This window comes from Eubalaena glacialis, chromosome 1 (assembly GCF_028564815.1).
Source record: "Eubalaena glacialis isolate mEubGla1 chromosome 1, mEubGla1.1.hap2.+ XY, whole genome shotgun sequence".
In the NCBI taxonomy this organism is placed as follows: Eukaryota; Metazoa; Chordata; class Mammalia; order Artiodactyla; family Balaenidae; genus Eubalaena; species Eubalaena glacialis.
In genome coordinates this window covers 240,699,927-240,714,829 of record NC_083716.1, presented here as the reverse complement: position 1 = coordinate 240,714,829, position 14,903 = coordinate 240,699,927, and the positions used below count along the sequence as shown (strand labels likewise).

The 14,903-nt window shown below is 64.1% G+C and overlaps 2 protein-coding genes across 2 annotated transcripts; both read right to left on the bottom strand.

The window, feature by feature from the left end:
• On the bottom strand, positions 1 to 5,646 carry NEU4 (neuraminidase 4). Its single transcript, XM_061191545.1, is given in 16 exon segments — positions 1 to 249; positions 704 to 820; positions 1,355 to 1,668; positions 1,671 to 1,766; positions 1,769 to 1,904; positions 1,906 to 2,243; positions 2,246 to 2,380; positions 3,326 to 3,366; positions 3,368 to 3,466; positions 3,468 to 3,553; positions 3,629 to 3,831; positions 4,132 to 4,197; positions 4,344 to 4,581; positions 4,802 to 4,924; positions 5,279 to 5,356; positions 5,587 to 5,646. Coding segments are annotated over 16 exon segments (2,379 nt in total).
• Positions 5,647 to 10,365: 4,719 nt separating this feature from the next.
• On the bottom strand, positions 10,366 to 13,420 carry GAL3ST2 (galactose-3-O-sulfotransferase 2). Its single transcript, XM_061191532.1, is given in 5 exon segments — positions 10,366 to 10,642; positions 10,644 to 11,155; positions 11,834 to 12,113; positions 13,244 to 13,327; positions 13,413 to 13,420. Coding segments are annotated over 5 exon segments (1,161 nt in total).
• Between the last annotated feature and the right edge of the window lie 1,483 nt (positions 13,421 to 14,903).

The window sequence follows — 14,903 nt, the reverse complement described above, 5'->3', positions numbered from 1 at the left end:
TTACGGGGGACTGAGGCGGCCTGAAGGTGGGGGGGGTGCCTGGAGCCCAGTGGTGACCCCTGAAAGGTGGCCACCCCTGCAGGGACGGCTGACAGTGAAGGAGAGCAATAAGGGGGCCTCCCGGCTCCCAGGGGACTGGCTGTTCTGAGTTCCCTGGGGACCCTTGGGCCGCCACTGCTCAGAGGCTTCCTGGACGTCCCCACCCTTCGGGAAGACCGTGTAAGACGTCATGCTGTCCCAGAGTCCAGGCTAAGGAGGTGACAGGAACTGGGGCCATCCAGGGACACCCCAAAGATGCTCATCATGCATGACTGGCAACTGGGGAAACTGACCAGCCCCAGAAGGTCGCCCTGCAAGGTCCTCATCATGGAGCATTGGGGCCCGTAAACAGAGCTGGTGGGGAGGGTGATAACGTGCTAAAATGAAGCCATATTTTTTTAAAAAGAATTTCTTCAAGGAATCAGAAAGAAATGCCAAAAAGATAATCATAGTTGTGGTCGGCAGAAGGATCTGTGTGGGTCACTTTTTTCTTCATAGTTTTATACATTTCCCACATTTTCTACAATGAACTCATTTTATTTTTATAACCAGAAAGAAGATGTTACAAAGAAGAGGAAATAAAAAGGTGCTTCCACGAGGGCACAGAGGGCCGGTCCTGGGAGGGTAACCCATCCAGGGAGGGGCAGCTGCCCCCACTCCCCACCGGCCCCTCCGGCCAGCAGTGCAGAGACCACGCAGATCTGGGGTTGCCACACAGAGACGGCTTTTCCCGTCCTCCTCCTGCCCCGCGGCTGGCAGCCTCCAGCACTGGAGAGTCTAGCTAAGGGGGGCAGACCCCACAGTGACGTGGCTAGAGCACTGGGGACCCTCCCCAGGCTTCGACGTGGAAAGAACTGAGGAGAGACACCCCCGGACAGACACGCAGGATCCCTTTATTTCTTGTTCATAAGCCAGAAAAAAGCCAGCAGAGCAAGAGGAAAGAGGAAAATGGTACAGGCGACCAAGCACCGCGGGCAAGGCTAAGGATCCCGGCGCCACCCTCCCACCGCCACACCCCCCAGCCCCTGCTGTCGGCCTTGGGAGGGGGCGGGGTGAGCCATCCAGGGCCAGCCGTCCATCCACCCTGGGCAATCCGGGCCATCCGGGCCACCCTCCCTCCCGGCTGCACACCTCCTTCCTAAAGACCAGCCCTGCTTGGAGACTGTTACAGCTGAGCTTCTGTGAAATTCAACGAGGTCCCTCACACTCACCCTCACAAACCTCCATGGAGAAGCCAAGGAGCAAAGGCGCCTCTCCAGGCTGGAGCCCCGTCCAGGCCTGGGTCAGGGTCACGCCGACACCCCCACCCCGCCACCTCCCAGCATCCTCCGCCCCTGCTCTCCTCCCCGCTCCTCCTGGGCCTGGCCAGAGGCCCATCAGGAGGGCCGGCAGCGCCACGGAGGCTTGTCCCCAAGGCTGGGATGCCCGGCGCCGCTCTCACGTTCCCCAGGACCTCCTGCAGGGAGAACATGCAGAAGGAGATCTCCTCGTAGGAGACCCCGGTCCCACTCTCGTACAGACAGGCGAAGGTCAGGGCTCTCTCGGGGGTGGGCCTGATGGACGCCAGGTCAGAGTAGCCACTGGGGCCCTCGTGGATCGCCCAGGGCTCCGTGCAGCTGTGGGGGTCTGGGAGGACCGGCTCAGGCGGATGCCCATGTGAAGCTGTGCCCTGCGCCCCACCGGGTGGGAATACAGCAGCCACGTGGGGCTCTGAGACAAGGCCGAGGGGGGACCGGGAGCTCAGGGGTCCAGGCCCCCCTGTTCCCACCAAGCCCAGGCCCTGGGCCAGGCTCACCGGGGCCATCCCCACATCCCTCTGTCCCACCCAGCCCCCCGCCCCCTCGGGTGTCTCCAGCGCCCTCCTTCCTCTGGGGGTTCCTGGGGCCCAGGGCAGAGGTGTGGAAGGTGGAGGGGGTTCCTGGTACCCATAGAGCACCCCTCATCCTCCGGCCTGCTGGAGGGCAGGGCCGGAAAGCCCACAATGCTGCCCTGGCAGCCCCCGGCGGTCTCGGCCAGGGCAAGTACCAGCCCCCCAGGCAGGAAGGAGGCGCCCTCGTCTACACTGAGCACCTGCACGTGGCTGCCCAGAGGGCTCCAGGCATTGCAGTAGAGGATGCCACCGGCCTGCCCTCTGTCCACCACCGCCAACTGGCCCTCGCCCGAGCGCAGGTTGGGCACGAGGCCCCCGTGGTGCCAGGTGCGGCGAAGGAGTGGGGGTCGGTCCCACAGATCTCACCAAAGCACTCTCGCCGGTCCACGCGGTACGTGTAGGCCAGCACCAGCAGGCGGCCCGAGCCCAGCCGGACGCCATGGGTGGAGCCGACAGCAAATGTGGCGCAGTCTGCAGGGAGGAAGGGCTGCTGGTCCCCACGGTCAGGCAGCACCACCACCCTGGGGGACGGGGAGGATGGGGGACCAGTGCCCGGGTTAGGGGACAGCTCAGGAGGCAGCCATCGGCTCACTGTGCCCCCACCGTCCACTCCTTCCGGCCACCCCCAGGCTGTACAAGCCTCTTGGGTCATTAGCAGGAGTCACGAGCCCAGGCAGGCCGCTGGGCCAGGTTCTCAGCGGGTGAGCGGGAGGCCAGCACCAAAGTGTGCGCGCTGCCCAGGCAGAGGGGCAGCTGAGGGCGGGAGCGTCTGGGCAGCCCCTCCTGGCAATGGGCTCGAGCCCCCTGGGGTGGGGTCCACACCAGCAGACAGCTCTTTAGATCCGCTGTGTCCTGTCTGGGTCTCAGAGCCTGCCCCACCCCTCTGTTTAGCTCCTACCTGCCAGGGCCTAGGTGACCCCTGGGTCAGCTTCCACATGCCAGGGTCAGAGTGGCCCCGAGCGCAGTGGGTGGTCAGGCCCTTGGGGAAGGGGCAGCGAGAGCAGAGGGAAAGCTTTGGTGTCAAGCCGACCTACCCGGCTGCAGCCCTGGGCTGGGCCCCGGGGGAGGGGTGAGAAGGAAGAAGAGGAAGGGGTAAAAGAGGTGACCCACCTGGGGTTTGGGACCAGAAGGGACCTCAGCGCTCAGACAGAGACAGGCTCGGGAAGATGACAGAGCCTGCTGGGCGCAGGACTGAGGGGTTCCAGGGACAGGACGGGGGCGGCCCAGCAAACGGTGTCGGTGGCGCTTCGGCTGGGTGCGGAGTGAGGCGGGAGCTCCAGCCAGGCCCCCCTCCACCGCCGGGGTGCAGACCCCCCCGCGGTGCAGAATCCCATTCCCCGCCCCGCGCGACCCCCTCCCTGCTCGGACCCCCCTTCCCCCCCACCCCCGCGCCGTGCAGACGGGGCGCACACCTACCCTGCTCGGCGCCGCCCACTGCCTCCGCCGTGAGGTCCCGCGTCCCGGCTGGTCACGCAGCAGAGGCGCGCGGCGTTCTCGCCCGCAGCGATCTGCGCGGCCTCGCGGGTGCGGCCGCACACGGCGATGAAGAGGAAGACTGGCCGTGCGCGCGACGTGCACCGGGCAGGGGTTCCTGGAGCGGTGCTCGTCCAGGGCCGCCGCCGTCAGCACGCGCGCGGCGCCCCACTGCGGGGAGGGGGCCGAGCCTCAGTCCCCAGTCCTTCCACGCGGCGCGGCCCCCGCCGCCCAACCCGGGCTCACCCGCACGGAGCCCCCAGCCAGCGTGCCGGTCCTCTGCACCAGGCGGTGGGCGTGGGCGTCGTCGGGGCTCAGCCGCTGCTCCGCGAAGGCCAGCAGGGTGGGCCCGGGGGGCACGGGCAGCAGTGAGGGCACGCGGTACGTCAGGCCGGCCCTCTTGCCCTGGAAGAGCACGGTCCGCGCGGGGACACGCGGGGCCCCATGCTCTGCGGGCGCGGGCCCAGGACCCCAGAGTCAGCGGGGTCCCTCCGGATGGGCGAGGGTTTTCTGCGGGTGCAGGCGCCCTGCCCCTGACCCCGCCCAGCCCGCCTTCCTGTGCCCACCCGGAGACCTCCCTGTCCCAGGGCCCCTCAACCCCGTCCAGGGTGGTCCCTCCCCGACGGCTATTGCACCCCAAATGTCTGGAATCCGCGCCTTGCTCCTCTCAGCATGGCCCACGGAGAGGGAACTGGTTGGTGTCAGGAGCAGGGTAGCCTGGCCAGAGCCCCTCGACGCTGCCCACCCACGTGCTGCGGACTTGCGGTCATCACAGAGCCTGCCGGGCAGGAGGCTGCCAGGGGAACCCCAAGGCTCTGGACAAGGAGGGGTTCAGTGTCCCCAAGCAGGGGCCCCACAACCACAGGAGCCGTGCAAACAGACACGCAGAAAAGGACACAGAAAGACACGAAACACGGAAACATGGTAGATACAGAGGAAGACACGCTCACATGTGCCGCACCCAGACGCCAGGCTTCCGCTGCCATCACCCTCTCAGACCTGGGGTTCTGGGGGTGGCCAGGAGACGTATAGAGGGTTGCCTGCTGACCCAAGGGGGGCCCAGCAGCTCTCCTGCAGATAAGGGTCCTGAACTCCAGGCCCCAGCGGGACATTTGCGAGGTAGGGGACCCGCCACCCTGCCCCCCGGGCTCCTGAGCAAGGCTGGGGGACGTGGGGAAGTCCAGCAGAGCCACCCCTACCTATGGGGTACCCCAAATAGCTCACACGTGTACCCCAAGAGAGCTAGGGGCGGTACAAGCCAGTGGGGCAACAAGAGGGACCCCAAGGAGGCCAGAGAGGTCACCACCCTGCCGTCCTGCCCCTGCCCCCTCCAGGCAGAAAGGAACCAAGTGTGGGGTGGGGGGTTTAGTCTGCAGGAGGGGGCAGGGGTTTGAACTTGAAAAGCAGCGGCTCCCACACAGTGATGGGAGGAAGATGAGCGCCCTCCACGACGGAGCCCCCCAGAAGCGGGAGCACACCCAGGAGAGAAGCCAGGCTGGGGGACAGGGGGTGGAGGCTGGGTGGGCTTCTCAGAGCTGAGAGCTAAGAGGGGAGGGGTGGGGGGAGACCACAAGCCAGGCACCAGGAGCGCCCCAGCAGGAGGGAGCGTCGCAGGGTTCAGCCACCATGAAGAAGGCCACAGCCCAGGCCCCACGAAGCCTGGCTCCCTAAACCTTGGCTGGTCCCCCAGCCCCCTCGCCCACAGGTCCAGGTTCCTGCAGGGGTGACGGAGTGTGGCCTGGGCAGCCTTTCTGGGGTGGGGTCACCTGAGGGAGGCTCACAAGGGCGGGGCCTCAGGTGCGGGTGCATTGGGGGCACACACGGTCTGCAATCCGACAGCCCCCTGCCGGGGGTCCCGTTCTGATTCGCACAAAGGTGGGCTGGCCAAGCCCCCACCAGGGATGGCAGTGAGTCTGCTCCCCCCAGCGCAGTGGGGTCCAGGGGCTGCGACAGGAACCGGAGGTGTCTGAGCAGCTGAGGGCCAGACGCAGCGGTAACTAGACAGGGTGCTGGGGGGAGGGGAGTCCCTGTACAGCGAGGCCGGCGCACATCGAAGGACACAGTCAGGATGGAGAGTGGGGTGACGGGAATGAATGCACACATACACCTCCATGCCCGAGGTCCCCGAAACAGACAGACACGCCCACCTCTGCCCAGGACCGCCTGCTCCTGGAAGGCTCCCTGGGGCAGTGCACTAGCCCCACCGCGCTGCCCCCTGAGCCCAGCAGACCCCTGCCCAACGCCAGGTCCACCCACTCCACCATGCCTCTGGGGCTTCTGAGAGCAGCTTCCCGTGTCCTGGAAGCCCTGGGCCCCCACCCCCACTCTGCATCCAAGGGGCAATTGTGCCCAAGCAGGAAGCAGGTGCAGGTGCCACATGTCCCTCCAGGCTGAATGGACACAAATGGGACATTCTCTGCATTTGGCTTGCTCTGCAGGGCCCAGGACCGCCAGGAGCTGGTGCCAGCAGAAGCAGGGGGCTCAGGTCCAGCCCCCACTGTGGGACGGAGCGGCAGGGATGGAGGCTCTAGCAGCTAGCTGGGCCGTCTGCTCACTGCACAGAGTGGGACAGGGCTGCTGGGCACTCAGAGCACCTGCGCCCGGGCCGGGCCCTGGGTTTCTGCAGAGCCCCAGAGTCTCGGGGGGGGCCCTCAATCTAAGAGGAAGAGCAGGCCTCCCAGGTTGCTGGCCCTGCCCAGCAGGGCCAGTGCAGCAGGTTCCAGGGATTTGGCTCGACCAGGAAGGCCGTAACCCAGCGTTCAGGGGAGCCAGCACCCATAAGCCTCCATGCCCATCTACTCTCCCCAGCGGGGCCCTCCCCAGGGGTGATGCAACACAGAAGGGGAACCGAGGCCTGGAGAGGAGATGGGACCTCCAAGACAGTCTGGTCGCCTGGCCCTGGACCCAGGCAAGTTATTGGGGGTCATTCTGCCCCAGCAGGGGCCTGCCCCGAACTCCTGCAGCCGGTCCTGTCTGGGCTCCACCCTGGAGCACAAGCCAGCCCAGGTCGCCTGCCCCACACCCTCTGGGCCAGCACGTTTGTCCCATGGGCCTGCTGGCGCTGGGCACACTCAGCCTGCGGGGCTATGAAACACACGCATACAAAGGGCACAGGCCCTTTGCACACAAGATGGGCAGACTTGGCTGTGTCACCTCAGGATGGGTCTCCAGCCTAACCCGGGTGTCCTGTGCCCTGTCCAGAGCAAGGACTCAATTCAGACACTTCTGCCTGGTGAAGCGTCACCTATGGGCCCAAGTGATAGTGCTCGCTGGAGCGGGGCCCCGACACCCAGCCTACATCTACCCCATCCTCTAAATCTACCCCGAGGCCCTGCAGGAAGTCGTCCCATTGCGGGGGGGCCCACGTGGCAACTCTGGCTGAGGGCCCTCCGTCCACAAGCCCATTGCCCTCAGGCCAAAGAGAGGCAGGTCCTGGCCCCCGAGGGCCGGGGATATAGGTGAGCAGGGAGGGGACTCACCGGGCTCCGCAGAGCTGGCTGCGGGGCGGCTGCAGGAGTGCTTGCCTCTCCGACCCGCTCACAGGCAGAGACAAGGGCCCACTCCGTGGCCGGGAGCCGGGAGCTGGCCGTGCCCCAGGGCTGCGTCAGGATCCAGGACCGTCCCGCCAGCCATGAGACTGTGGTGCAGCACAGAGAGCAGTGTCCGGACAGGGCCACACAGGGCTCCTCTCTGCTGGTCAACTGGCTCCACCCTGGGCACTCACCCTCCAACAAGGCTGTGCTGGGGGCGGGCCACCACCAGGGGCCACAGTTGACCTCCGTGGGGGACACGGGCGTCAGCTGCCCCCAGAGATGCCTCCCACGAGAAGCCAAGTGAGCTCTCTGTGGTCCTTCACACCACGACCTGGGTGCCTGCCTGCCGTTCCCTTGGCCCCCAGGATGCCAGCCCCTTTGGCGCTCATGGGCCCCACATCCTACCCCTGTGTCTGGGCCACCATCTCCTCCCCGTGCCGTGGCCACACAGCAGAGCCGGGCACCGGCAGGGCAAGGCAGGGCGGGGCGGCGGTGGCACCGTGGCACCCACTCTACAGAGGTGGCTCAGATGTGGCACACATCACTTCTGCCCCCTCCAGGGGCCCCAGGACGTCTCCAGCCAGCAGCCTGTGCCCACATAAAAGCCCAGGGGTATGCCGTGCACGGAAAGGGGAAGACAGTGTGAAGGAACAGTTCACACAGCCTCCCGCCTCTAGAGCCCCATCCAAACCAGAAGGCAGGGTCTACCTTCCTCCCCTGTCCCCCAAGTCCAAGCCAGGTGCCGTCTCACAGGCTGCCCGCTGAGCACCCAGGCCCTGGAGAAATAGGGCCTCCAAGTCCCCGCATCACCTGTTCGAAGCCCCCCAGCCAGAGCAGGGCTGTCTAACCAGGGTGCCCGGGAGCCACAGAAGGAGGCGGCCCGCACACACACGCCTTGTTCCCTCTCTCAGGGGTTTTCATGTTTTAGTTAGATGCCAGCTTTTTTAAACCTAGAGATTTCACATAAAAACCTGTATTTCCAGCTTCTCTTGAAAAATCAGACGGTCTGTCTCCCCGGCTTCCCCCACTCCCATGGGCACCACTGGCTGGGACAAGCACACCCCACGCCAGTCATCCGCAGCCCTGCTCACCAACCCTGACCCAGCATCACAAGGCCTGGAGATGCCCCTCCGGAGAGGAGATTCACAGACTCTGCGCTCCCTGCTTTATTGGTTGTGTAGGACTTAGCGTTTTAAACAACTGAGTTTGTTTTGGATGGACACCCAGACAGACTGTTTCTGAAGTTCTCTGTTACAAACCATATACACTTTACGTTGTGATAAATACCCCCAATTTTCCCTCCAAAAAGACAGTGCCAGTTTACATTCCTGCCAACCTCAAAGGCAAGAGTAACCCCCGTTGAATTTCTATGGTAATTTCGTGTTCTTGGCTACTGTGCCACTGAGCACGGGCCCACGTCCACCGTCCCAGCGTTGTTGGCAGCGCTGATGGCCTGACACCCACTCCCTTCAGACAGCCTGCTCTCTGTATTAAGCAGCAGCAGTGCTTTCTGCTTATCCTGGACTCACTCGCTTGCCCACGTCGGCTGAGTGGGGCGTCTTGTTTTCTTTGGGGGTTAGCAGAGCTGCCTGATGCTCAGGGCAGTGATTTGCTTTGAGTCTTTCTTTAAATCGGGGTCATTTTTCCCATTCTTTGCTTGGCTATAGGTTCTCATCTATGGCCCTTACTCTCCTTCCCAGACTCCTATCAGGTTGGCCCATCCTGGATCTGATTCCCCGTCTCCACTCTCCCTTGGAATTTCCTTCTTTGCATTTTCCTCTGGGTGGAGGATTGAGGCACCTCCGGAGGATCTCCTGGCTGACCCTGGCTCTCTGCAGTGTCCATCTATCCTTCACGGTCTCTATTCCATTTTTACAGAAGTCATTTTTTCTGTTTCCAAATATTCCCTTTTATTCTCAAGTATGCTGCAATATGTCCTCTAATCTTACTGAAAATTCATTCTTCTTAAAGTCCCTCCATTAGGGGCTTCCGTGGCGCAGTGGTTAAGAATCCACCTGCCAATGCAGGGGACACGCGTCCGAGCCCTGGTCCGGGAAGATCCCACATGCCCACATGCCGCGGAGCAGCTAAGCCCGTGCGCCACAACTACTGAGCCTGCACTCTAGAGCCCCTGCGCCACAACTACTGAAGCCTGTGTGCCTAGAGCCCGTGCTCCGCAACAAGAGAAACCACTGCAATGAGAAGCCCGCGCACCGCAACGAAGAGTAGCCCCCGCTTGCTGCAACTAGAGAAAGCCCACGGGCAGCAACAAAGACCCAACACAGCCAAAAATAAAATAAAAATAAAATAAATAAATTTATTAAAAAAGAAGTCCCTCCATTAAATTATGCCTAAGGGAGCTGCTGCCTGCTCTGGGGGTGGGAGCCCCCTTTTCTTAGAAATGCTGATTCCCCTGAAAAGTGTGGACATGGCCGGATGCAGGAGCACCTGAGCAGCTGCCAGGGTCTTCAGGGCTGAGGGCCCCACGTGGAAGGAAGGGGACCCCAGCACCAGGTGGACAGGCCAGGCTAAGCCTCTCAGCTGAGTGTGAGACAGTGGCTCTGTTGCTTGGGTACTCCAGGCGCCCCACTTTTCTCAGGGCATAGGACCCATGGTGCTGGGTGTGTGCACCCCACTCTAACCACTGGACCCCCAAGCAGCCAGGGATCACATTCTGCCAGGCAGGGCATCCTCACTGTCTCCCCACAGCCACAAAGAGGGGTGCCTGTAAGTGCCCTCCTCTGGGATTGCATCCTGCGTGGTCTCCACAGCAACCAAGGGTGCACTGGCCCATCCAAGCTCTCCAGCAGGTTTTCTCCTTCGCTGGACATTCATGGAGGGGGGCTATCCCAACACAGAGCTGCAGCATTGACCTGTGTTTGGGCTAAACCATTTGTCTCATAAGCATTTCTAACATTTCTCAATCAAAAACCGTTCTTCGGTTGGAAATAAGCCTCCTACAGCCAAAGATGGGAAGCTGGGCATTCCAGACCCTTCCAGACCCAGCTCCCCAGGCCCATCTTCAAAGCACGGCCTGTGGGTGTTGAACCAGTGTCTCAGTGACCAGAGCCATGTCCCCATGGCCGGCAAACTGAGGGGAGCGCCTCTGAGCTCCTCAGAGACCCAAGCCCTCCAGATTCCCTGGACTCCTGTTCTTCTGATGGACAGTGTGCTGACATGTAATTAAATATCCCTCACTTTCCTACCTGGTAAGACTTTTCTATTTGATGGATAGGCTCACGTCATGAGTCCAGGTGTGCCCAGTGTCCTATATTTGGGATCCTCACCAAAGAGGTCGCCTCCAAGAGGATGGATCAAGGGTTGTCTCTTCACAGGCGTCTTCACCCGGAGGACTGGTGGTCTGGCAGGGCCTGGGTCCCCCCGATGCCCCAGGACACACCCCGAGCCTGAGGCGGTGCCCAGGGCCTCCCAGGGATGACAGGAGAGAGGCTAGACAGAGTCCCCGGCGCCATCCCTCCAGGCCTCCAGGACGTGGACGTTCTTGGGGGGCTTGTCGGGGAACTGCAGGGTGTACAGGCAGGCCATGTACTGGAGCTCGGGCATGACCATCCTCTGACACATGTGCAGCGTTTGGTTGTCTAGGCCCGGCCTGAGGTTGTAGCCCAGGATGTCGGCCCTGCCGGATTGGCAGGGGCGCAGCCGGCGGTCGGTGACCTGCGACTTGCCCTTGGGCGCGCCATCCTGCAAGCTCAGGGCCGCCAGCCCGCTCTGCGCGCAGCCGGGCCCAGAAGGTGCGGTCGAAGTGCTGTTAGAGGCGCCAGTGCAGGGCGCGCCAGCGCTTAGCGCGCTCCTGGCCCGCGGTCGTCAGGCTGGCGACGCTGCGCGGGCTGCGCAAATTGAGCCTGCAGGCGACCACGTCGTCCAGCCGCCAGCGCAGCAAATGCCTCGGCAGCACCGTGGACTCGCCGAAGTGCTCCGCGATGAGCGCCGGCGGGAAGCGCGGCTCCACGCCGGCCAGGCGCGCGCGCACGTAGCCCTCCTCGGGCGGCACGTCGTGGTCGAAGCCAACGTCGAACCACATGCTGTTCCGGGCGTAGGCGTGGCGCAAGCCCAGGCTCGGGTTGTAGTAGGTCCGCGACGACGCCAGGAAGTCTTCCGGGCTGGCGACGCCCCTGAAGGCGGGGACGTAGCCCTTGTAGTAGATGAAGGAGGACTCCAGCTGGAAGACGGGGTTTCTGAGGATGGAAAAGTAGGTGTCGCTGGGCATGACTTTCTGCACCTGTTCGGTGACAGAACGGGAAGGGCTAGTGACGCTCCGGACTCCTTCGCAGCGGCCCCCCCCCCCGGAGGCAGGTGGTGTCTCCTCCCCCGCTCCCCACCCCGCAGCACACCTGAACCTGCCCCCTGTGCTCCGCCCCATCGCCTCCCCGACCCGGCCTCCCTGCATCCAGTCCAGGCCTCCTGGCTCCCCTGGCCGCGACTCTCCACCAGCATCCGGCGTGACCCTAAAACACCTAAAACCGGGCCAGGCCCCTCCCCCCACCCTTCCCCCTCACCCCCGCTAAGCCTTTCGGAAGGAGGTCAGAGAAGACCCCGGGAGGAGGTGACCTCTAAGCTGAGACCCGAATGACCCAGAGAAGGAGCTGTGAAGAGCCTCCCCACCAAAGGGGACAGCTCGTGCAAAGGGCCTGGGGTGGGAAGAGCTGGCGGGTTTGGGAACCAGGAGGAGGCGGGAGAGGAAGAGGGAGAGGGCGGCAGACCCTGGGGTGCCCGCCGCAGGCGACTGGCAGCCGGGGAGGGGGCCGCGGGGGGCCTCACCAGCCCCCATGCAAGGTTCCGGCCTGGTCCCTGACGCGCACACCCCCACGGCGTCAGCCTCTCCGGTCCCGGCTGGTCACACCGCAAAGCCAGGGAGCTGCGCGGGCCTGGAACTGAGCCCCGCCCCCGGGAGCCCCGCCCCCGGGAGCCCCGCCCCCAGCCGGTTGAACCTCAGGTGGTCGCACATGATGTTGAAGCGCCGCTCGGGGCTGCCCTGCTCAACTCCCTCCACGTAGCGCGCCAGGAAGAGCCAGGGGTAGCCCAGGTAGAAGCGGCCGCCGGCCGGCAGCGCCGCCGCCAGGTTGTGCGTCTCGTCGAAGCGGAAGAGGGTGTTGAGCACGGTGCTGCTGGCCGTCTTGTGCGTCTTGAGGAACATGACGTTGGTCACGGGGGGCCCCTCATCCTGGCCCCCTAGGGGGCTGGGGGAGAGCACAGCCGCCGTCGGCCAGGGAGCCCCCGCGCTTCCCCACCCGGAGACCTCCACCCAGCAAGCCCGGAAGCTGGAGGCCCTCAGACCTTCTCCCGTCACCGTGCTCCCACAACCCACACTCCTTGAACTGGCGACACCCCAACCGAGCCCCATCACTGAGCTCCCCTTACCCTGGAGACCCCAGCCCTGCAGCCCTGCACGACCACTGGCACAGACACCGTTGCTTCGTGAGTGGCCGCACCATCTGGCCCCGCACACTGCAGGCTGGGCTCCCAGGCCCTGGCTCCCCGCCCCCCCAACCTCCTGTCTTGCTCCGAGGCCACCGGCATGGCCCTGGCCCTGCCACCCAGGCCCCGTGGCTGGCGTTTCTTGGCTGACCCTTCATGCCGAGGCCAGCTGACCTCACTGCAGGGCGGGAGTGGATGCCGGTGCCCACTCCCGTGATCCCACAGTGGCACCCACCCAGCTGTGGAAGCCAGCCTGGAGCAACAGGTGCCCTCCCTGCCCCAACGCAGGGCCCCAAAACAGGGCCGGTAAGAGTGACCCAGGAGGGTGGGGGACAGGATGCAGAGGCTTGTGCCAGCCCCGGGGACAGTTGAGGGGTAGGCAAAGATACCCGGGGGCTTTGGCACTCCCCCCTCTCCTGTGGACATCAACCAGAGGGGTGGGGGGTGGCCTGGGGCTGGAGGGCCCTTCCAGCAGCCAGGCTAAAGCACTGGGCCTGGGTGGCCATCGGTGTGTACCCTGGGCTTCACAGAGGTCATACCACCAACAAGCAGGGCAACAGCGGTCCTGACCTCCCCAGCCCTGCCTCGCCGTCACCCTCTGCCCAAGACACCCCCAGCCCGGGCCCAGAGTCAACCCTCCCGTAGCCCTACCCAGAGGCCTGGGCAGCTTACTGCCCATGGAAGACACTGGGAGGCCCCCGGGAGACAGGGTGACCGTAAGGAAGGGCCCACTCCTCCATTACAGAGGAGAGACTGAGGCCCTGAGGGAGGCGTGGCCCACCACCGTCACGGCCAGTGCTGGGTGCCCCCCAGAGGTGGGCAGACTGGAGTCCCGCTGCTGCTCTGGGAGGGGGCAGCGCCCAGACCTCAGGCTACCTAACTCTGGACGCACAGCACGAGCAGCCCGACGTCCACGTGGAGGAAGCCAGCCAGCAGGAACACCGTCAGGGCCAGGAGGAGGATGGCCCAGAAGCACCTGTGGGCAGGGGGAAGCCCTTCAGCCCCCAAGTCAGGGGCCCGGAAGGAGCCAGCACTGCCCACCCCATTCCTACCCCCTCCACCTCCCCATTGCCGGTGTAACAGCTTGTATCCAACACCTACTACTGTGCGCTGGCCCATAGGGGCCCTGGGGTGAGGGGGTGAAACCCGGGATGGGCATGAATCATCAGACTCCACCCCCACCGGGTCCCCCTACCACACCATCCACTGCTCAGAAGCCAGAAGAAGCCAAGAGGGGGACCCACTCCCTGGGGTGGGGGGCAGAGAAGGGTGAGCTGGTGGGCAGAGGTGAAAGCAGGTCCGGGGACCCCCAACCCTAAGCAGGGCCCCGTGAGAGACTGTGGCACATCAAGGGAGGGAGGGGCCCACCAGAGGGGAGCCTTGGGGGGCCTGCCTGGGTGCCAGGAGCTCGGCACGTGGGGTGCAGGCCGTGGTCCCTGGGCCAGAACACCCAAGGGAAATGCTGTGACCATGTCAGGGAAGAGATAGAGCTGGGACAAGGGGCGCCCCTCGGAGCTGGGCAGTGACTGCCTCCTATGTCCTGCCATCCCGTGGACAAAGAAGCTGCAGTGGGTCAGCCATGAGGGGCCTCCCTGGCCCTCACCACCCCAAGGGCCACTTCGTACTGAGAAAGGGAGAGGAAGCCCCAGCCAGTCTCGGCTGTGTCAGCCACCTGCAGGCCATCCCAAATTTACATCCCCAGCCTTGGCTTGCCCCAAATCTCCACTGGGGTGTCCAAAGGCATCGCAGCCACCAAGGTCCACACCACCGCTCCTGCCCTGCCCTCCAAACCCAGCCCACCCACAGGGGACAGCAGCTCCTTCCACCTGCTCTGGCCACATGGCCCCCCATCTTCTGTCTCGACCCACGCCACTCCCAGACCCTGGGGGCCTGGCTACTCCCACCTGCGTCCCTGCCCCCCATGGTCCACTCCCCCTCAGCAGCCCAAAGGACCCTTTTATTAAAAAGCCCAAAGTGCTCAAACCCTTGATTAAACCCCTTAATTGAAAAGGCTCTTCTGCTAAAACCCTCCAGGAAAATGCATGTCTTCCCAGCAGCTCCCCAGGCCCCCTGCCCCTCCCCCCCCACTCTCCAGCCACTGCCCTCCTCCTGCTCCTCAAAAATCCAGCCCCAGGGCCTCTGTACTCACGAGGCTTCAGCAGGGGACACTCTTCCCAGTTACTGCACGACCCACCCCCAGCTCCTCTGGGCTCGGGCTCAGGCTCGGGGCGGGGGGTCTCCCCAACCTCCCTGCAGCACTGCTCACCCCACCCCTCGTTGTCTCTCCCTTCAGCCTCACTGCCACCTGAGGGGGTTGCATATGCGTCTGTCCGTTTGTGGTCTGTGCTGCCCACTAGCGTGTAAGCTCCTCAGTTCCTGGAAGGGCAGCTGGCATGTGCAAGGTGCTCAGCTCGTATTTGCTGAGTAAGTGAGTGAAACCAAGCACACGTCCCCTCCCCCCACCGCGGACCTCCTGGTTTGAGGGGGAGGGGAAACCATGGGGCGGGGACAGGTTTTGATGTGGGGGGAGCAAATCTGTTGAGTGTGAAATG